Here is a 22183-nt window from a genome sequence, read left to right as displayed (position 1 = left end):
GGTGGAGGGGGGTGTGGGGCAGTGGTTTGCTGCACAGTTTGTGGAGTCAGCTCGCCTGGGGCCAGAGGTCCAGGGCTTTCTACCCGTGCCATCCTGGCTAGCTGCTTCACTTCCCTTTGCCTCAGTTTCCTCATCTGTAAAATGGGGGTGATGATGCCGAGCTCCCTGAAACGTGGGGAGAACCAGATACGGGTCAGCAGACTGTGGTACTCGTGGGGTGTCACTGCAATGATTCCCTGGGTGCCCCCCCACTGCATTTGGGCCACAGAGCTCGTCCGAGGCGGCACCAGCCGGGAGAAACAGGTGACGAGCACAACAGAGCAGGAGACAATCAAAGGCCTTCATTGCCCAGCCTCCACCCACCCACCTCCACGGGACATCGTTTTTATTGGGAGAGGACCGCTCGGAAAATGGGGCCACGGCCTGGAAAACAGCGCCTTCCCTCTCGGCGTGGAAGCGCTACAGTTCTTCCTTCATTCCTGGTGTCTTCCCTTGTCCTGGGGGTCCCTTTGGCTTTGGGACCTCCTCCTCCTCCTCCTCAGTCGTTTCATTCTGCCCAGCTGGCTTTTCCAGTCTGGGCAAGTTCTGTTCAGGTACATCTTCCTCGGCTAATACCTCCTCCTCCATCCCTTCGTTTCGCTCCACAGACACGAGCTATCGGAGGAAAGAGGGGGGAGAGGGAAGGAGGAGGAGAAAGGAAGAGGCAAGAGAGAGATACATGATATTGTGACGGTCGTTGTGAATCATCCAAGAGGAGAGTCGGTGGGGAGAATGCACCGAAGGCGGCAAAGGCCCGTCTGGCTTGGGGGAAAGTGCCCGGCGGTGGTTTCACCCTCCCAGTAAGAGCACCTTGGGGGGAACCCCCTTTCTCCACTCCGAGTCCGTCGGGGTGGCTGCCCTCTGCTTAGTTCCGGGGCGGGGCTGGTGACCCACGTCTAGTATGTGAGATCTCTGGCCAGGACATCTTCCAGGACTCCTAGGAAGCAGGTGCTTTCTAAGCTGGAAGTATTGATACTTGTTTAAAACTACGGGGCAATCTTTGACCTCCCCCACCCCCCAAGTGGAAGGGGCTCCTTGGAAAGGAAGCCAACGTGGAGGGAAACAGACGAGGAGACGGAGAGCAGGCGTGGGCTTCCCGCTCCATCTGTGTCTGACGTCCTCCCGTTTCTGAAACATCCCCCTTGTCTCTGCCAAAGAGCAGCTCCTGCTCCTGACATTCGCGACAGACAGGATTCTGAGCCGTCCAGACGGCACCTTCCGGGGGACGGCCTCCCCAGAGCGTGCAGGGGATTGAGAGAGAAGGGGACTGTTATCCCCTGAGTCCTCAGAACGCAGGACCCAACCCATCCAGACGTCCGGTCACCGACCCGGGAGCGGTGGACGCGGGGGGGGGGGAGGGGAGCAGCCTCAGGAGCCAGGGGAGATTTCGGAGCCCGTGTCCCTGGGGTCGGGTCACCAGAACTGGACTACGGCTCATCCTCAGCAATCTCCAGAGAGCGCAAGGCGGGGGAGAAGGGAAGCATCCACCTTCCTCGTCCACTGAGGGCTCGACTCTGTGTGGGACAGCACAGCCCAGGGCACGGCCATTCCCCCTTACCTCATCTTCCTCCTCCATCCTGGTCTTGATCTGACTTTCCAGGAAGTCAGCAAAGCCCCTGACGGTATGCTCTCCTCTATACGGGACCACCTCGGAGAAAAACAAAACAGAGTCCAGACGGTCGCCTCTTCCTGCAAAACACTCAGGGGCTGCGACGCAGACAAACCGGGTCCAGTTCCTAACAACCTGGCACGGTGCACAGGTTTCTTTTATCTTATTTTATTTATTGACTTTTAAGAGAGGGGGGAAAGAGAGAGAGAGAGAAAGAGGAGGGAGAAGCAGGAAGTATCAACTCATAGCAGCTGCTTCCCGTGTGGGCCTTGACCAGGAAAATTAGGGTCTCAAACCAGCAACCTCAGCGTTCCGGGTCAACACTCCGTCCACTGTGCCAGCGCAGGTCAGGCCGGGCAGCTTTCTAAACCTCTCCGCGTGTCCGTTTCCATGGCTTGAAGGTAAAGACGATAAAAATTTCCCAGAGCATGGATGAGGAGACCACACTGTAGGACAGGGGTCCCCAAACTAGGGCCCACGGGCCACATGCGGCCCCCTGAGACCATTTATCCGGCCCCCACCGCACTTCCAGAAGGGGCACCTCTTTCATTGGTGGTCAGTGAGAGGAGCATAGTTCCCATTGAAATACTGGTCAGTTTGTTGATTTAAATTTACTCGTTCTTTATTTTAAATATTGTATTTGTTCCCATTTTGTTTTTTTACTTTAAAATAAGATATGTGCAGTGTGCACAGGGATTTGTTCATATTTTTTTAATAGTCTGGCCCTCCAACGGTCTGAGGGACAGTGAACTGGCCCCCTCTGTAAAAAGTTTGGGGACCCCTGCTGTAGGAGCTCAAACCTTGGATTTATCACTTCGCAATGTGGTCTGGTGGCTCAACCTCTCTCTCTGACTCAGATTCCTCACCTGTAACATGGAAACCATAACAGTCTCTCACCTGGGAGTGTTGTTAGAAGGATGTAATGAATTACTGTGTGGGAAAAAAAAACCCAACAACAAACAAAAACCAGTGCCGGACTCACAGTGACTCAGAGTGGGTATGAATGCGCTGCGGTTATTATTGTGACTATTCCAGGAAGATGAAGAATTATTATTTCACAAAGCACCTGGTGCCCACGTGCCGCTCACCCCTCACGACTTCCCTCTCTCTTCCAGTCATGAAGAAGGTTAGGGAGGCTGCCTACTGCCCACTGGTTCTCTGAACCAGTGTTTTCCAACCGCTGGTCTTCGGACCAGCGTCAGCCTGCCAGAAATTTTGTGCCGGTCTGCAAAGGAGTTAACCACCTGCTGTTGTGTGAAGACTCTAGACCCAGTGGATCTTAACTGGATTCACTTATGCTCAGGGTGATCGCCACTTATCAGCCTAGATCATGGATGAAAATACTATTGAGGTCGTCCTAGATCTCTTGGGAACTTGGACTCATTTGAACAACCTTTTGCGCCACGCATTTACAAACCATGCACGACAGACAGACAAAAAAAAAAAGGGACAGACTTATGTAGTATTCAGTGCGCCGTACGAGTGGAGTTCAGAAATCAAGCACCAGCCTGTACCACGTGGCTCTGTTATGTGAGGTGAGATAAAACTTTATTCCTCGTGTGTTTCCATTTCCCACTGGCTACATCACTGGTCCCCAAGAGTAAAAAGGTTGAAAAGCACTGGTCTAAACCACCTGTCAGATCACTGAAGATCTGGGACGGACCAACCTTCTCCACCCAGCCTCGTTTTTCCATGACTGCCCCTCGTGCGTCTCTGTACCTGGATGATGACCCGTCCTTCATGGGGCTGCAGCCCCCTCTGCCCACCTCCTCGCTCTTATTAGACTTCCTGCCGATAGTTCATTCCTTCTCCTGATCCAGTTTAAAGCCTTGCCGTTCTTCAACATCCCTTGTCTGCGTGAGGACTTCCAGCCCCAGCTGCCTTCCAGAATTTGTCTTCTCCGATGCCAATTGCATTTGGAGATGGACCCAGGTCATGACTTCTTCCCTACACTTAGACTCTTCTGGGAAGCAGGGACCTTGGCTTACCATTCTTTGATTGACACCCACCCCACTAGCCCAAGCAGCATGAAGAGCGTCTTCCTTGAACACCAATGCCATTTGCCGACTAGAATACCAAGTGTCAGAGAGACTGATTGTGGACCCTGGACGGTTGGCTCAGTGGTAGAGTGTCAACTCAGTGTGTGGAAGTCCCAGGTTCGATTCCCGGCCAGGGCACACAGGGGAAGCGCCCATCTGCTTCTCCACCCCTCCCCCTCTCCTTCCTGTCTGTCTCTCTCTTCCCCTCCCGCAGCCAAGGCTCCATTGGAGCAAAGATGGCCCAGGTGCTGAGGAAGGCTCCATGGCCTCTGCCTCAGGGCTAGAATGGCTCTGGTCGCAACAGAGCAACGTCCCAGATGGGCAGAGCGTCGCCCCCTGGTGGGCATGCTGGGTGGATCCCGGTCGGGTGCATGCGGGAGTCTGTCTGACTGCCTCCCCACTTCTCACTTCAGAAAAATACAAAAAAGAAAACAAAACACTGATTGTTTTCCTTTCACACATTCTTTCCTCTTCTGGTAGCACCCCATCTCCAACATCCGTGTGGCACTGTCCCCTGTGTGGTCTAGGTACCGAGAGAACCGTGGAAACGGGGCCTGACCCATCCAAACACCCACAGCCAGTCGTGTCGGGGTGAGCAGCAGATGGACGCTGGACCCCGTGATAGGACGTCTCGGGACTTGGGGGGCAGCAGATGAAAACACTCTGGAATTGGACAGAAGAGGACACCAGGGACCAGAGCTGAGCCTGCAGCCGGTGTGGAACCAGGCAGAGCTGGGGTACCTAGACGTCTCGCTCACGATCACAGCACAACCAGGTGCCCCGTTCCTGGGGGTCCCGGGCACCCCTCACCTGCTGGGAGTCGGCCGGGAAGAGCCTGAAGAAAGGGTGCCGGTCCTGGTTCGCCAGCTGAATGTCGTTGGCTGTGATGTCCATCTTGGCGATGAGGACGCTGGAGTGATTCTGGTACTTGATGCCCAGGTCCTCCAGCACGGGGAACAGTGCCCTGCACTCGCTGGACCAGGGCGCGTCTGCAAGAGAGGGGCGTGGCTGAGGCTCCTGGGAGGGGCAGGGTTCCGAAGGCTGAGCCACAGACACCGAGCCCCGTGGGGCCCCACCTGATGTTCCTGCTGCTTTGAAACATACGGCCCCTCCTTTTTAAAGAGCTCGTCAGGGCATTTTACATCTCAGTCATATCACCTGATCATGATCAAAGCGTTAGAAGAAACATCAGCCTTGCCCCTTCCACCCAGACACCGACACGCTCAGCATCTCGAGACATTTTCTTCTGTTCTGTGTTTCCTTTGACACAGCTCCCTTTTCCAGTTGAAGAAGAAAGCCTATATACATATATATATATATTCACACATATATGAAATTCATATCTATATGAAAGCCTATATATATATTCACACATATATGAATTTCATATTTATATGAAAGCCTATATATATATATATATATATATATATATTCATGCTAGGTGACTCTTCTCGTGTGTGTGTTTGTGTCTGCGTGTACAAGCACGACAGTTTACCCAACCCAAGGTCACCCAGTTACTGTATTTTTCGCTCCATAAGACACACTTTTTTACCACCCACCCCCCCCCCAAAAAAAAGTGGAGGGGAAAATGCCCCGTGCGTCTTATGAAGCAAAAAATATAGTATTTTATTAAATATTTAAACACACCACTTGGTTCAGAATATTTTTTTTTCTTATTTTCCTCCTTACAAACCTAGATGGGTCTCATGGTCAGGTGCGTCTCAGGGAGCGAGAGATACGGTAATGACGCAGAGGAAGTAGTTTACAGACAGGCCGCTTTGCGGTGTGATCCTGGTGGGCACCCTTCCTTCCTGTCCCGTGGAGGAGACTGCCCGAGGAGTGACCGGGAGGCCGTGAGCAGGACAGCTGCCCCCAAACAAGGGGCATCAGCTTCCCTGACCAGCAGTTCCTTGAACGTGGGGTCTTGCCCAGGCCTCTCTTGTCCCTGGAGCAGAACCAGGGACCAGCTTCAGCCCAGAAGAAGCTTCTTGCCTTCTGTCACTCCGTGCAGATGTCCCTTCTCTGCAGGACGAGCGGCCTCGATGGCCCCAGACACGGTGCTCGGATGATCACTCCCCCCCCCCCCGTTTACCAGCCGAGTGTTTCCAGGACCAGCGCCCCCCCCTGCCCCCCGCAGTCCCTCTGCCACGCCCCGGGCAGGAGGGACCACAGTGGCTGCAGGTGTCAAGGGGCCAGTCTGACACCCTGGTTTCAGGAAAAGGAGGCCGCATCGGCCGTTTACCAGAACCAAACGGGCATCTTCCCAACTCTGGGGGTCAGGTCAGTACAGGAAGGCCTTTCCACCTCTCCTTCAAAGGCAGCGGACCGTGGTTCTTGAGCCACATGGGCCTTAAACATCTTGACCCGGGGCGGGGGGGGGGGGAGGAGTTTATTTCAATGAGATTTTAAAAAGCCTTCATGCCCTGGACAGTTGGCTCAGTGGTAGAGTGTCAGCCCGGCGTGTGGGAGTCCCGGGTTCGATTCCCGGCCAGGGCACACAGGAGAAGTGCCCATCTGCTCCTCCACCCCTCCCCCTCTCCTTCCTCTCTGTCTCTCTCTTCCCCTCCCGCAGCCAAGGCTCCATTGGAGCAAAGATGGCCTGGGCGCTGAGGACGGCTCCATGGCCTCTGCCTCAGGCGCTAGAATGGCTCTGGTCGCAACAGAGCGACGCCCCAGATGGGCAGAGCATCGCCCCCTGGTGGGCATGCCGGGTGGATCCCGGTCGGGCGCATGCGGAAGTCTGTCTGTCTGCCTCCCCTCCCCTCACTGAATAATAAAATAAAAAATCTCCTCATGAAGCCATCAGGCCTTGTTTCCCCCTCCAGGAAGTGAAGGCATCAGAACTCCTTCTGAATATTTTGCCTGGCACCTTCCTGTGTGACCTGGGGTGAAGTAAAGGGCCCCTCTGAGGCTGGGCTCCCCGATCTGAACCGTGGGGGAGAGGCTTGTTCCGAGGAGGGAAGGACAGGTGTGCAGAGCAGGGTGCTGCTCAGCTCACTGTAAGCGCTCCTCCGACGGAAACCGTCTGCCAGAGACAGGAGCGTCTGGGGCGACGTGGGAGTCATCCTTCGCCATGTGCCAGGGTGGGCGCGGGGGCCTCGCCCTGGATGTCCCGTGCAGATCGGAAACGGGGTGGGGGGGGGCGGCCAGAGTCCGTAGGTGAGTCTGGAAATCACGAGGAACCGCAGGAACAACGACAGCTGCTACGGAGCAAGGCGCTTGCACTGCGCCAGACACTCCGTGAAACCCGTTACAAACGTGATCGGGGTCCCCAGAGCGGCCACCCCGACTCAGGCCGGCTAACCACGGGCAGGTCGTTCCCTCGGTCACATAACCCCAGCCCCGTGCCAGGTGCCACCGCCACTAGCTGCCCGACCTCGGGAAAGTGCTTCAGCTCCCTGGTCTCTGTCTCGTCATCTGTAAAATGGGAGCAGTGATAGCGGCTGCTTTCAAAACGGTGCCGGAGGATTCCAAGGAAATCAGCACTGTCGCTGTTTAAAGAAACCACGGGCCTGGAGACGGGGAAGGTGTCCCACACGCTCCGGGAATTCAGGTGGGAGGCACCGGTGCCATGGAGCCGATAAACAGCGTCTGGATCCAAACTCTTGGGGTGTCTGCAGACCGTCCTGGCCTGGGGCTCGGATGCATCTTGGAGATTCCGGTGCCCCAGGATTCAGGGGCGACGCTCGTAAAGCAACCTCGAGGCCGCGGCCTCCTGGGGACTCTGGGGGGCTCTACTTACAGAACATCACGAAGACGTCCCGCTCCTTGTCCAAGACGACCACGTGGAAGTTCTTCCCGACCAGCTGCTTCACGGGGCCCTGGTCCCAGTGCCGGGGGATGTCTTCGCTGGACTGGTGTTTCTAGGAAGCAAATTGGAGGGGCCTCACAGTCTCCAGAGAAGGGCTGGGGGTCCCCTCCTGTCCCCCCCTCCCACTCCACCCCACCACCACCCTCCTGCCCTGAGTCCCTACGGGAGCTTGGGGGAAGAATGTGTGGTGGGAGGTCAGTCGTGAGCTTGCTGGTCACCCAGACCGCCTGGGCTCAGGGCTGTCAGAGGGCCCAGGAGGAGCCCGGCTCTGAGCTGGGACGGAGGGTCGCATTTCAAATAGACGCTTCTTGGGATTCTTCGATGAGAACAGGGTGCTCCTCTTTAACATCTTGAGGGGTTGGTTGTTCACCCCGCAACGTAAGGAGTTGTCCTCCAGTTATGCCAAAGGTCAAAACCAAGATGGTCTGCGGACCGACCTGATCACACCATGGCTTCTTCCGGCCTCTCTAAGCTCACCACCCCTCTCCTCGGCTTCCACCAGCCTCTCTAAGCTCACCACCCCTCTCCTCAGCTTCCACCAGCCTCTCTAAGCTCCCCACCCCTCTCCTCAGCTCCCTCCAGCCTCTCTAAGCTCACCACCCCTCTCCTCAGCTCCCTCCAGCCTCTCTAAGCTCACCACCCCTCTCCTCAGCTTCCTCCAGCCTCTCTAAGCTCCCCACCCCTCTCCTCAGCTCCCTCCAGCCTCTCTAAGCTCACCACCCCTCTCCTCAGCTTCTCCAGCCTCTCTAAGTTCACCACCCCTCTCCTCGGCTCCCTCCAGCCTCTCTAAGCTCACCACCCTTCTCCTCAGCTTCTCCAGCCTCTCTAAGCTCACCACCCCTCTCCTCAGCTCCCTCCGGCCTCTCTAAGCTCACCACCCCTCTCCTCAGCTTCTCCAGCCTCTCTAAGCTCACCACCCCTCTCCTCGGCTCCCTCCAGCCTCTCTAAGCTCACCACCCCTCTCCTCAGCTTCCTCCAGCCTCTCTAAGCTCACCACCCCTCTCCTCACCTGCCTCCAGCCTCTCTAAGCTCACCACCCCTCTCCTCGGCTCCCTCCAGCCTCTCTAAGCTCACCACCCTTCTCCTCAGCTTCTCCAGCCTCTCTAAGCTCACCACCCCTCTCCTCGGCTCCCTCCAGCCTCTCTAAGTTCACCACCCCTCTCCTCAGCTTCCTCCAGCCTCTCTAAGCTCACCACCCCTCTCCTCACCTTCCTCCAGCCTCTCTAAGCTCACCACCCCTCTCCTCGGCTCCCTCCGGCCTCTCTAAGCTCACCACCCCTCTCCTCAGCTTCCTCCAGCCTCTCTAAGCTCACCACCCCTCTCCTCGGCTTCTCCAGCCTCTCTAAGCTCACCACCCCTCTCCTCAGCTTCCTCCAGCCTCTCTAAGCTCACCACCCCTCTCCTCACCTTCCTCCAGCCTCTCTAAGCTCACCACCCCTCTCCTCGGCTTCCTCCAGCCTCTCTAAGCTCACCACCCCTCTCCTCGGCTCCCTCCGGCCTCTCTAAGCTCACCACCCCTCTCCTCAGCTTCCTCCAGCCTCTCTAAGCTCACCACCCCTCTCCTCAGCTTCTCCAGCCTCTCTAAGCTCACCACCCCTCTCCTCAGCTTCCTCCAGCCTCTCTAAGCTCACCACCCCTCTCCTCGGCTTCCTCCGGCTGTGACTGATCTTCCCGTTATGGGAAGAACCAGCCTTCTCCCCGTCTCGGGCCTCTGCGTCTGTCCGCTGCACTTCTGCCCGAGAACCTCCCGGTTCATTGCTCTGCTTTCTGCTCTGCCCGGTTAACTGAGATTCATCCTTCGGATCGACCTCAGCAGGACCGTCCCCGACTCTCCCCGAGGCCGGCACGTGGCTCGTGCTGCCACTCACCCTCGTGACACCAGGTACCAGCCCTTCTATCAGTTCTTTGACTTGTGTCGTTGATAGTTATTTATTTATTTTCTGTTTATTTGATTAGTGTGTCTCTGCCGCACTGGGCAGAACATCACAGCGGACATTGTCTTCCCTCCTCACGGACTGTCCACGGCAGGGGACACTGTAGGACCTCAGTCAGTAGTCTGTGAGTGAAATGAATGAAAGAACAAAGCCAGCTCTTGCTTCTCGTGGGAGGAAGGGGCGTCGGTCTCAGAAGACAGAGTCTCCTCTGCAACCTCTGCCTTGAACCCACAGCCTTCTCTTCACCTGCACGGCTACAACCTGGTGGCTTCATCGTGCCCCTAACTCACTGCCATCGCACGCAGTGTGTTTCTTCCTCGGGCGCCTCTTCCTGACCCTCACCACCTCTTTCTTCTCCGGCCGGCCGAGCTCTCTGTGTCCACCGCACAGGCCTGGCTTCCCCCTGCTCCTAGGACGTCAGACCCTCAATGTGCTGTGAGTCCGGGCCAGCTGGCCTTTGCCCAGCTCAACAGCCTCGTCTCCCACGATGCCTTCTGTCCTCCCGTCCAGGCCTCTGGAAGGGACTTGCAGATTCTTCCCAAAGGAGCATAAACGGGGTGGGGGCTGGGCATGGGGGGGTGGAGTGGGAAATGGTGAGAATGACGGAGAACTAAGAACCGGCCGAGCTCGTAGGTCCCAGGGAGGACGTTCCTCTGTCCTCCGGGAGCACGAGAGGACCCTGCAGCCCTCCGCACGGGAGGCAGACGCCTTCACCGGAGAGAAGAGAGACAGGCTGGGCAGAGCTCCAGGCGGGTTTGTGGACGGGAGGGTGGGACACGGGGGGAGGACCCCTGTCTGAAACCTTCTGTCGTCTTCCTTCCTGATAGGGGTGAAGTGCCCGCCGGAGACTCGAAGGTGGAAAGGGTGGGGGGTGAGGAGACGCGGGCTCTGAGATTAAGAGGAGGAACACATGAAGAGAAACCGGTACCGCGAGGTCAGAGCCGTTCTAAGAGCCCGTGGAAGGTTCCGTGAGGGTGGAAGGGATAAAGGAGTCAAGAACGTCGCCACCAGAGCCATGAACGGTGGAGTCCAGCTTCACCAAGGAGAACACCCAGAGAGATTGTGAGAAATGGGGTCGGGATATTGGGGACCCTGCGAAGGGAAGGGAGGGTCACAATGTGGGGACCAGATAAGGGTGTCCGAGAGGATGGGGAGCTTCAACCAGGCTTTCAGAGGGGGGCTGCCGTCTCTACGGTGGGGGCCACCAAACAGGTGGCTTCCACGGGACGGAGGCGCCAATTACGGGAGAAGAGAGACCGGGTTTTGTAATATTGACGTCCTTGGAAATTATGGCAGAGCTGGGGTGGAGGGGAAGTCTGCGAGGAAGAACTTAGGTCCCCGGAGAGCGAAAGGGAGGTGGTCAGAGAACAACAGCAGATGAAGCCCAGAGCATCCGGGGAGGGGCAGTTCCTGAAGATAGAAGGGGGGAAACCGCTCGCCAGGGGCACTGAGGACACTGCTGTCACCAGGGGCCCGTGACAGCGAGGGGAACGGCTCGCCAGGGGCACCGAGGACACTGCTGTCACCAGGGGCCCGTGACAGGGAGGGAAACGGCTCGCCAGGGGCACCGAGGACACTGCTGTCACCAGGGGCCCGTGACAGGGAGGGAAACGGCTCGCCAGGGGCACCGAGGACACTGCTGTCACCAGGGGCCCGTGACAGTGAGGGAAACGGCTCGCCAGGGGCACCGAGGACACTGCTGTCACCAGGGGCCTGTGACAATGTGCATAAGAGTTTCGTTTGGGAAGACTACAGAGGAACTGGTGCCTGTGAGGACATGGACAAAAGGTCATGGACAGAGGCCCTCAGAAGAAAGATCGACGACATCCATTCTGGTTTGCCCGAAGAAGTCCCAATTTGTTCCCATGGTCCCAGAACACTTTTAGAGAAAGTCCTCAATACTCTCAAAAGTGTCCCCCTTGGACCCAGGTTCGATTCCCGGCCAGGGCACATAGGAGAAGCGCCCATTTGATTCTCCACCCCCCCTCCTTCCTCTCTGTCTCTCTCTTCCCCTCTCACAGCCAAGGCTCCATTGGAGCAAAGATGGCCCGGGTGCTGGGGATGGCTCCTTGGCCTCTGCCCCAGGCGCTAGAGTGGCTCTGGTCGTGGCAGAGCGACGCCCCGGAGGGGCAGAGCGTGGCCCCCTGGTGGGCGTGCCGGGTGGATCCCGGTCGGTCGCATGCGGGAGTCTGTTTGACTGTTTCTCCCCGTTTCCAGCTTCAGAAAAATACAAAAAAAAAAGTGTCCCCCTTTAGAAAATAAAATAAATATGGTCGCCTGGTTCAGCGGAGGATATAGCAACAGGTAAGTAAACAGCAGGGGACGCAGACGTCTTTCTGCTGCTCCCTCCTCCCTGTTCACAGAACTGACCCCCCTCTAACCCTCCACACAGGAAGTCCCTGCAGTCTTTGATGTGGGATCCTCATGATTTACTTAGTGCATCGCCACCCGTTTCTACCCCCAAAGCAAGCACGATCCTCAGGTCCAGTAAATCTTTCACAGCGGAGTCTGAAAAGGGGGCCTTCGCCCAGAGAGTACCTGCATCTCAACTGGAAATTCTTGCCACGGCAATGACTTGACTTTAAGAAGAAGGAATGAACAGTGGAATGACGTGATCGGGAGAGAGCACACGTTGAAGAGATGAGAGGTGGGGATACGGGGCTATTTCCCGACATTGACCCTTAGGGTTGACCTTTACTCTTCATCCCCGTTCAGATGACCAAAGCCAGCAGAATTGTAAAAAAAGGAGTAACTTTTTTTTTAAACAAGAAAGAGAGACAGGAAGAGAGAGAGATGAGAAGCATCGATTCTTCATTGCCGCACCTTAGTTGCTCATTGATTGCTTTCTCATATGTGCCTTGATGGGGGTGGGGGTAGGGGTGGGGCAAAGAAAGTGACCCCTTGCTCAAGTCAGCGACCTTGGGCTCAAGCCAGCAACCTCAGGGTTTTTTTGTTTTGTTTTGTTTTGATTTTTTTTTTTTTTGTATTTTTCTGAAGCTGGAAATGGGGAAAGACAGTCAGACTCCTGCATGCGCCCGACCGGGATCCACCTGGCACACCCACCAGGGGCGACGCTCTGCCCACCAGGGGGGTGATGCTCTGCCCCTCCGGGGCGTTGCTCTGCCAAGACCAGAGCCACTCTAGCACCTGGGGCAGAGGCCAAGGAGCCATCCCCAGCGCCCGGGCCATCTTTGCTCCAATGGAGCCTTGGCTGCGGGAAGGGAAGAGAGAGACAGAGAGGAAGGAGGAGGGGTGAAGAAGCAGATGGGCACTTCTCCTGTGTGCCCTGGCCGGGAATCGAACCCGGGTCCCTCGCACGCCAGGCCGACGCTCTACCGCTGAGCCAACCGGCCAGGGCCAACCTCAGGGTTTTGAACCTGGGTCCTCTGCATCCCAAGCCAACGCTCTATCCACTGCGCCACCGCCTGGTCAGGTGGAAGGAGTCGCTCTGAGGCTCTGGTTAAACCTTGTCCGAGAACAGACTTACCTTGGCCCTTCCACTCAGGAAGCTGTGGCCAAATCTTTTGAGGTTGTGGAGGGTGATGTTCTCGAAAGGCATCTTGTACCTCCCGTCAGAGCTCAAGTTCAGGATCTGGACGGACGGGACGTCGACTTCCGTGACCCGGAAGTACTTGAAGATATGTCCGTTTCTGGGCTCGTCGGCGTCCACAAAGATGAAGAGGATCTGTCAGACCAAAGGAAACCCGTGTCTCTCGGACTGGAGGCCGTGAGGAGGCCGTGGGACGGGAGTCGGGCAGGGAAATCCTGACGGAGGGAGTGATGCTGTCGGGAAACTGTGGGTCTACGGGTGACGCTGAGGGACTCAGTAAAGGCTCCTGTGCACCAGGCGAGTGCAGCCCTGCGTCCCAGCGCACAGAGGAGCACGCGTCATCGGCCTGGCGTCACCACAGTCCTGCCGGGCACCATCCACACGCCGCAGGGCGTCAGGGGGTCCTGAGCTTCCACCCGAGTTCCCTGAGCGAAGCAATCGCTTCTCCTCTCTGTGCCCGTTCTTTATTTTTTGTTTTTTGGAAAGTGGTGATTATCATAGCTCCCGTCAGCTAGGGTTGCTTTGAGAACTAAACAGCATCATGTCTGTGACATGCGAGGAAGGAAGGAAGGAAGGAGGGAAGGAAGGAAGGAAGGAAGGAAGGAAGGAAGGAAGGAAGGAAGGAAGGAAGGAAGGAAGGAAAGAAAGGAAGGAAAGAGGAGAAGAAAGGAGGGAGGGAGGGAAAGAAGGAAGGAAGGAAAGAAGGAAGGAGGGAAAGAAAGAAAGAAGGAAGGAAGGAAGAAAAGAAGGAAGGGAGGAAAGGAGGGAGGGAGGGAAGGAAGGAAGGCGGGAAGGAAGGAAGGAGGGAGGGAGGGAAGGAAGGAAGGAAGGAAGGAAGAAAGGAAAGAAGGAAGGAAGGAGGGAAAGAAGGAAGGTCGAAAAGGCTCAACACCTGTCAACTCACTATTCTCCTAAATCACTCTTCTATCAAGGAAATTCATGACTTCACTTATTCCTTCAAATAACTGTTCAAGGAGTGTGCCCGCCAGGCATCCTGCTGAACACCCAGCACTGATGCCGCCCACAGAAGACGAAACCCTGGCCTCACGGAGCTTAGTCTAGTCAAGCCCAACAGCAAGTGAATAAACAGCCAGGCACCTGAAAACTTGTACTGTTTCATTAACGAGTGTCACCCCAATAAACTCAATTAAATGTAGAGAGTAATGACAAGGTACAGCAGTCACGAATGCACGATATCGGTGTGAAGATCAGGGAACTGGTGTGCCAACGAGCATTCCAATTATGCCTGGCTTGATTTATAATCCACAGGGCAGGCCAGGTGGGTCAGGGTCCCCGAGTCGGGGACCCCCATCCGAGAGAGCCCCAGGGAGGAACGGTGCCTTCACAAACCTTGTTTTGAAATTCTTTCAACGCCAACTTATAATGTTGCATTATCAGCCCAAAGGCCTTGGAGCTTTTGGAGGCGAACAGCAGCATGTGGTTCAGGATGCGCAGTTGATAAATCAGGTTCTTATTCTGAAAGAACAAGGAAAAGAGGTCACCACACACACACGCACGCACACACACGCACACGCATGCACACGCACACACACGCACACACATACACATGCACACACACATGTGAACACATGCACACATACACATGCACACACATGCACACATGCACACTCGCGCGCACATACACACGCACACGCACATATACACACGTGCACACGCACACACCTGCACACACATGCACATGCGCAAACACACACACATACACACGCACGCACACATGCGCACACACCTACACACATGCACACACATGCACACGCGCACATGCACACACCTGCACACACATGCACGTGCGCAAACACGCACACATACACACGCACGCACACATGCGCACACATGCATGCACACATACACATGCACACGCACATGCACACATGCACACGCACACGCACACATGCACACACATGCACACTCATGCACACACATGCACGCACACATACACATGCACACGCACACATACACACGTGCACACGCACACACCTGCACACACATGCACGCACACATGCACATGCACACGCACACATACACACATACACACGCACGCACACATGCACACACACCTACGCACACACATGCACACACACATGCACACACATGCACACACACACACACACATGCACACCTGCCCCAGCTGCCCCTCTCCTGGGGGGGAGCCTTTGCCTCACTGACCTCAGTGTTGTATTCGATAACGAAACCTGTCAGGTGCTGGGTGATGACGTGATTGAGATGATATTTGTTGGTATTGTCATTGATGAGCTCCTGACGCTTCACAATTTTTCCCTTGGACAAAAGAAGAAAAAAAGTACAGCATTGGAGGGCAGTAGCTTCCATGATGTAGGCATTTAGTAAATTTAAAAAAAATTGCATCCTTTCCTCCTGGGATAAAAAAGAACACATCATGGTGATAATGTAAGCCATCGTCTGGGCAGTTTGGAAGTGTGGACAGCTGGGCAGAGCGGCCTGGAGGTCCACGGGTATGTGGCAGCCGTAAAAATCTCTGCTCCGCCAAGGCAGGGAGCATAGCTGACTGACATCCCAGCTGCCTCGCTCCGAAATGCACCAGCGTGTCCGTGGGGTGCTGAGCGGTTTCTCACACCCGCTCCTAACCCAGGACCGAGTGTGTCAGGGACACTAAAGCAAGCCCATTTCTAGGAGATGCAGGACTCTTCCACTAAGATACCTGCTGCCCTTTCCCACTCTTTCTCCTTCCTTCCTTCCTTCCTTCCTTCCTTCCTTCCTTCCTTCCTTCCTTCTTTCCTTCCCTCCTTCCCTCTTTCCTTCCTTCCCTTCCTTCCTTCCTTCCTTCCTTCCTTCTTTCCTTCCCTCCTTCCCTCTTTCCTTTCTTCCTTCCTTTCCTTCCTTCCTTCCTTCCTTCTTTCCTTCCCTCCTTCCCTCTTTCCTTTCTTCCTTCCTTTACTTACTTCCTTCCTTCCTTCCCTCCTTCCCTCTTTCCTTTTTTCCCTTCCTTCCTTCCTTCCTTCCTTCCTTCCTTCTCCCCTTCCTTCCTTCCTTCCTTCCTTCCTTCCTTCCCTCCTTCCCTCTTTCCTTTTTTCCCTTCCTTCCTTCTTCCCTTCCTTCCTTCCTTCCCTCCTTCCCTCTTTCCTTTCTTCCTTCCTTTCCTTCCTTCCTTCCTTCCTTCCTTCTTTCCTTCCCTCCTTCCCTCTTTCCTTTCTTCCTTCCTTTACTTCCTTCCTTCTTTCCTTCCTTCCTTCCCTCCTTCCCTCTTTCCTTTCTTCCTTCCTTTCCTTCCTTCCTTCCTTCCCTCCTTCCCTCTTTCCTTTCTTCCTTCCTTTCCTTCCTTCCTTCCTTCCTTCTTTCCTTCCCTCCTTCCCTCTTTCCTTTCTTCCTTCCTTTACTTCCTTCCTTCTTTCCTTCCTTCCTTCCCTCCTTCCCTCTTTCCTTTCTTCCTTCCTTTCCTTCCTTCCTTCCTTCCCTCCTTCCCTCTTTCCTTTTTTCCCTTCCTTCCTTCCTTCCTTCCTTCCTTCTCCCCTTCCTTCCTTCCTTCCTTCCTTCCTTCCCTCCTTCCGTCTTTCCTTTTTTCCCTTCCTTCCTTCTTCCCTTCCTTCCTTCCTTCCCTCCTTCCCTCTTTCCTTTCTTCCTTCCTTTCCTTCCTTCCTTCCTTCCTTCTTTCCTTCCCTCCTTCCCTCTTTCCTTTCTTCCTTCCTTACTTCCTTCCTTCTTTCCTTCCTTCCTTCCCTCCTTCCCTCTTTCCTTTCTTCCTTCCTTTCCTTCCTTCCTTCCTTCCCTCCTTCCCTCTTTCCTTTTTTCCCTTCCTTCCTTCTTCCCTTCCTTCCTTCCTTCCCTCCTTCCCTCTTTCCTTTCTTCCTTCCTTTCCTTCCTTCCTTCCCTCCTTTCTTCCTTCCTTCCTTTCTTCCTTACTTTCTTCCTGTCTCCCTCCCTCCCTCCCTCCCTCCCTTTCCTCACTTCCTTCCTTCCTTCTTTCCTCCCTCCCTCCCTACCTCCCTCCCTCTTTCCCTCCCTCCCTCTCTCCCTTCCTTCCTTCCTTCCTTCTTTCCTCCCTCCCTCCCTACCTCCCTCCCTCTTTCCCTCCCTCCCTCTCTCCCTTCCTTCCTTCCTTCCTTCCTTCCTTCCTTCCTTCTTTCCTTCCTTCTTTCCTCCCTCCCTCCCTACCTCCCTCCCTCTTTCCCTCCCTCCCTCTCTCCCTTCCTTCCTTCCTTCCTTCCTTCCTTCCTTCCTTCCTTCTTTCCTCCCTCCCTCCCTACCTCCCTCCCTCTTTCCCTCCCTCCCTCTCTCCCTTCCTTCCTTCCTTCCTTCCTTCCTTCTTTCCTCCCTCCCTCCCTACCTCCCTCCCTCTTTCCCTCCCTCCCTCTCTCCCTTCCTTCCTTCCTTCCTTCCTTCCTTCCTTCCTTCCTTCTTTCCTCCCTCCCTCCCTACCTCCCTCCCTCTTTCCCTCCCTCCCTCTCTCCCTTCCTTCCTTCCTTCCTTCCTTCCTTCCTTCTTTCCTCCCTCCCTCCCTACCTCCCTCCCTCTTTCCCTCCCTCCCTCTCTCCCTTCCTTCCTTCCTTCCTTCCTTCCTTCCTTCCTTCCTTCCTTCCTTCTTTCCTCCCTCCCTCCCTACCTCCCTCCCTCTTTCCCTCCCTCCCTCTCTCCCTTCCTTCCTTCCTTCCTTCCTTCCTTCCTTCCTTCCTTCCTTCTTTCCTTCCTTCCTTCCCTCCTTCCCTCTTTCCTTTCTTCCTTCCTTTCCTTCCTTCCTTCCTTCCCTCCTTCCCTCTTTCCTTTTTTCCCTTCCTTCCTTCCTTCCTTCCTTCCTTCTCCCCTTCCTTCCTTCCTTCCTTCCTTCCTTCCCTCCTTCCCTCTTTCCTTTTTTCCCTTCCTTCCTTCCTTCTTCCCTTCCTTCCTTCCTTCCCTCCTTCCCTCTTTCCTTTCTTCCTTCCTTTCCTTCCTTCCTTCCCTCCTTTCTTCTTTCCTTCCTTCCTTCCTGTCTCCCTCCCTCCCTTTCCTCCCTCCCTCCCTTCCTTCCTTCCTTTCTTCCTTACTTTCTTCCTGTCTCCCTCCCTCCCTCCCTTTCCTCACTTCCTTCCTTCCTTCTTTCCTCCCTCCCTCCCTACCTCCCTCCCTCTTTCCCTCCCTCCCTCTCTCCCTTCCTTCCTTCCTTCCTTCCTCTTTCCTTTCTTCCTTCCTTTCCTTCCTTCCTTCCTTCCCTCCTTCCCTCTTTCCTTTTTTCCCTTCCTTCCTTCCTTCCTTCCTTCTCCCCTTCCTTCCTTCCTTCCTTCCTTCCTTCCCTCCTTCCCTCTTTCCTTTTTTCCCTTCCTTCCTTCCTTCTTCCCTTCCTTCCTTCCTTCCCTCCTTCCCTCTTTCCTTTCTTCCTTCCTTTCCTTCCTTCCTTCCCTCCTTTCTTCTTTCCTTCCTTCCTTCCTGTCTCCCTCCCTCCCTTTCCTCCCTCCCTCCCTTCCTTCCTTCCTTTCTTCCTTACTTTCTTCCTGTCTCCCTCCCTCCCTCCCTCCCTCCCTCCCTTTCCTCACTTCCTTCCTTCCTTCTTTCCTCCCTACCTCCCTCCCTCTTTCCCTCCCTCCCTCTCTCCCTCCCTCTCTCCCTTCCTTCCTTCCTTCCTTCCTTCCTTTCTTCCTTCCTTCCTTCCTTCCTTCCTTCCTTCCTTCCTTCTTAAGGCTCAGGCTGATGTCATGGTCTCAAGAGCCTCCCCAGCTCCCTCTCTCCCTAGTTTTCCTCCACAGGCCTTCTCCCTAATCTTTGCACAGCTAATCCTGTTTAATGACTTCCCAGAAGGACCCGGATCAACACTGGGAATGCTATAATTCTCTGTAGCCCGGGATCAAAGTCTGCGGGGAAGAAGAAAGAAGCAGTGGTCTAATTTCCCTCTTCATCTCCACCAACCCCTCCCCCTCTCGTCCACACCTCTTTCCTGGACTCCTGAGAAAAGTCTCTGAATGGTCTTCTGGCTCCTCCCCCCCGGCTTCCCTCCGATCCACCCCCCACACCCCAGCTGGAGGAATGGTGTCGGGATGCAAATCCAATCCCATGCCATTCTCTTGCTTTAAACATTTCACAGACCCTGTTCTCCTCCGGATAAAGCCTAGACTCTCTTCTGGTCATAAAAATGGTCTACTCATACCAACTAGATTGGTTGAGAGCTCATGTCGTTCTAATCACCATTATACACATGTGACACGCCCTGACACACCTCACCCACATGTGACACGCCCTAACGCACCTCACCCACATGAGACACGCCCTGACGCACCTCACCCACATGTGACACGCCCTGACGCACCTCACCCACATGTGACACGCCCTGACGCACCTCACCCACATGTGACACGCCCTGACGCACCTCACCCACATGTGACACGCCCTGACGCACCTCACCGACATGTGACACGCCCTGACGCACCTCACCCTCATGTGACACGCCCTGACGCACCTCACCCACATGTGACACGCCCTGACGCACCTCACCCACATGTGACACGCCCTGACGCACCTCACCCACATGTGACACGCCCTGACGCACCTCACCCACATGTGACACGCCCTGACGCACCTCACCCACATGTGACACGCCCTGACGCACCTCACCCACATGTGACACGCCCTGACGCACCTCACCCACATGTGACACGCCCTAACGCACCTCACCCTCAGAACACCTCATTGGGTCAGGGGCTGCCATCTCTCCTACTTTACAGTGGAGGACACGGAGGCACAGACAAGGGAAGGGACTTGCCCAAGGTTTCTAAGCTTCCAGCCCAGGCAGCCTGACACCCTCAGCCACTAAAACAGACCAGCTCTCTCCCAGAGGCGTTGCCCAAGTTTGTTCCTCGGCTCCTGGTGTTGTCCTGGGGTTGGTTCTGCAGAACTTTTACATTTAGTGTGTGGTCCAAACATATCAGTGTTTCTCTCCCTGTTTCTAGAGTTTCTGTCGTGCTTTCTAAAAAGGAGATCCCCTCCTCCCCCCCAGACGACAAAGCAAACTCTCCCGCAACACCATCCAGTCTTTCCTCGGTCTTATTGTTACATTTTTAAATCAAAGATCAGTCTAGAATGTAATTTGGTGAAAGGAGTGACACATAGATTTCACTATTTTGTTTTCAACAGCTACCCAGTTCTCTCCAGACTGGTAATTGAGTAACATATATTTTCCCTATTGATCTAAAATAGCATATCCTAACTTTCCATAGGTTTTTGGATCTGTGTCCAGACTCTGTGTTGTCCCATTCAGAAACACAAATCACGTTCATTCTCCAAATTAAAAGCCCATCAGTGACTTCCATGGGCCCACGTAAAAAATGCAGTGGGCTCAGAGGGTTCTCTAAAAGTCACACCGACCTGGGCACCTCTCTCTCTACCACCAGCACGGCCTTGGGAAGGTAACCTAGACCCTCCGAGCCACATCTGTAAGCAACGTGGTTATTGTAAGGGTTTGGCTCTGTGTGGGGCAGGGAGCAGGAGGCTCCAAGAGCCAGACAGCAGTGTCCGGAGTAAACCTGTGCAATGGAACTTTGTGTGACGACAGGAATGTTGTGGGGATCTATGCTGTCCAGTTGAGTAGCCACTACCCATATGAAGCTAGATGGATTGAGGAAGAACAAACAAACATTTTTATTTAAACAGCCACGAGTGACCGAGAAGCTGCCTGTCGGACGGCTCCAATCTAGACCCCTGAGAGAGGGGAGGAAGAAGGTGCTGAAATCTCATTCATATAGTAATAGGGTTAATCACAGGAAACCGTGAACGGGCTTCCAGGGGGAAGGAGGGAAGGGACCCACAGATGTGAAGTTTGGAGAGATGACTTTGAAAGGACCGGAGGCAATGTGGCTGACCGATTGGGTGGATATTGTGTTAGGCTGTGGGAGACAATGATCACTTGATCTAGGAAGGAAGCCGTGGGGGGGGGGAATGGATAGAAGCAAGGGATCTTTTGGATATAAAATCAACACGACGGGAGTGTGGGTTGGTCAGGAGGAGGGGAGGAGCGGGAGGCAGTAACAAGAGGTCTGGCTGTTCCAGCTATGCTCAGACGGAAAATGGGTGAGATGGGTATGAGTCCCTGAGAGAGAAGGAACTGGAAGAGGGTGTGGAGCGGAGGTTAACGCTTGGCCGTGTTCGCTGACCTGGAATGCTGAGAGGTCGCCGGTTCGAAACCCTAGGCTTGCCGGGTCAAGGCACCTGAGAGAAGCAACTACTGTGAGTGGATGCTCTGCCCCTCTCTCCCTCCCCAAAAACAACGCTTGGCCATGTGGAGGCATCTGGTGGCGAGGATAAAAGTCTGGAGAAAAGAGGAGTCCGGCTGGAGATGGAGATGTGGACGCCGTCCGGTGTCTGGGTGGTAATCACTGAGGGAGGGTGTGTGTGTGGGGGGGGGTGGACCAGAAGAAAACAGAAGGACTGAGTGGCACTCACTGGTGAGAGAAAGGAGGGTGTGCTTGCCGGAGAACGGCTGGAGAGGCCAGACAGACACCAGGGAACGGATCGTGCAGACGCCCACGAGTCCAGGCCCCCTCGCTCACCGACACGGCAGAACCGGCCTCTGCCCTCCAAGCCCAGGCCTGCACGCACCGCCCGTTATGTTCCACTGGAAACCCTCCGGTGGCCAGGGGACCCGAGCCCTACCTCTCTGAACACCAGGACGCTGTCCAGGGCCACGTGGAAGCGCCCGGCAGCGTCACCGAGCGACACGGCCCCGAACGTTAGCTCCGGATAATCTTTGATCGTCTCGTAGAACAGCTCTGCTACTTCCTCCTCCAGATCCTGTTTGGGGAAGGACGCTTGGTAAGGTTTTGGTGGGAAGAAGGAAAAAAATGCTTGGTTTATCGAAGGGCAAAGGGGGAGATGGTGACCAATTTGTCTTTTTTTTTTTGTGTGTGTCTTTTCAACTTCGGCTGTTTTGCGGAGTCACCCAGATCCCATTTCATGGAGGTTTCATACCCAGAACTTTTCTGTGGCTGTGACTAAGGCCAAAATAAGAGCAAGTCCCCGGAGATGCAGGGAGAGAATCGATCAACTTGATTTTTTTTGCCAAGTATTCGAGTGGGCTGAGACTTTTTAACATGTATCCCTTAACTGTTTCCGGAAGAGGGTATTATTGATTTGACCGCTGTGGTATAAGACACAGATTTGGTATCCAGATACGGCTGTAGCTTCAGCCTTCATTCCTTTTAGCTTGCAAGAAAATTGGGGCCAAACGCACTGTCAAACAGTGGGATGGGA

General features: G+C 54.9%; 1 protein-coding gene across 1 annotated transcript in view; it reads right to left on the bottom strand.

The window, feature by feature from the left end:
- Window positions 1-459: 459 nt before the first annotated feature.
- The window catches only part of PDILT (protein disulfide isomerase like, testis expressed), a 53328-nt gene continuing 31604 nt past the window's right edge, over window positions 460-22183 (bottom strand). The window contains exons 4-11 of the mRNA XM_066272069.1: window positions 21587-21724; window positions 15167-15277; window positions 14333-14458; window positions 12920-13117; window positions 7430-7550; window positions 4498-4676; window positions 1598-1687; window positions 460-654 (exon numbers count right to left, since the gene is read on the bottom strand). Of these exons, the coding sequence (XP_066128166.1) occupies window positions 460-654; window positions 1598-1687; window positions 4498-4676; window positions 7430-7550; window positions 12920-13117; window positions 14333-14458; window positions 15167-15277; window positions 21587-21724 (1158 nt within the window). The remainder of the gene's footprint in view (window positions 655-1597; window positions 1688-4497; window positions 4677-7429; window positions 7551-12919; window positions 13118-14332; window positions 14459-15166; window positions 15278-21586; window positions 21725-22183) is intronic.

The sequence above is a fragment of the Saccopteryx bilineata genome, chromosome 4 (assembly GCF_036850765.1).
Source record: "Saccopteryx bilineata isolate mSacBil1 chromosome 4, mSacBil1_pri_phased_curated, whole genome shotgun sequence".
Lineage (NCBI taxonomy): Eukaryota > Metazoa > Chordata > Mammalia > Chiroptera > Emballonuridae > Saccopteryx > Saccopteryx bilineata.
Note: the sequence above shows the minus strand (reverse complement) of the source record. Positions and strands in the feature narration are given on the sequence as shown.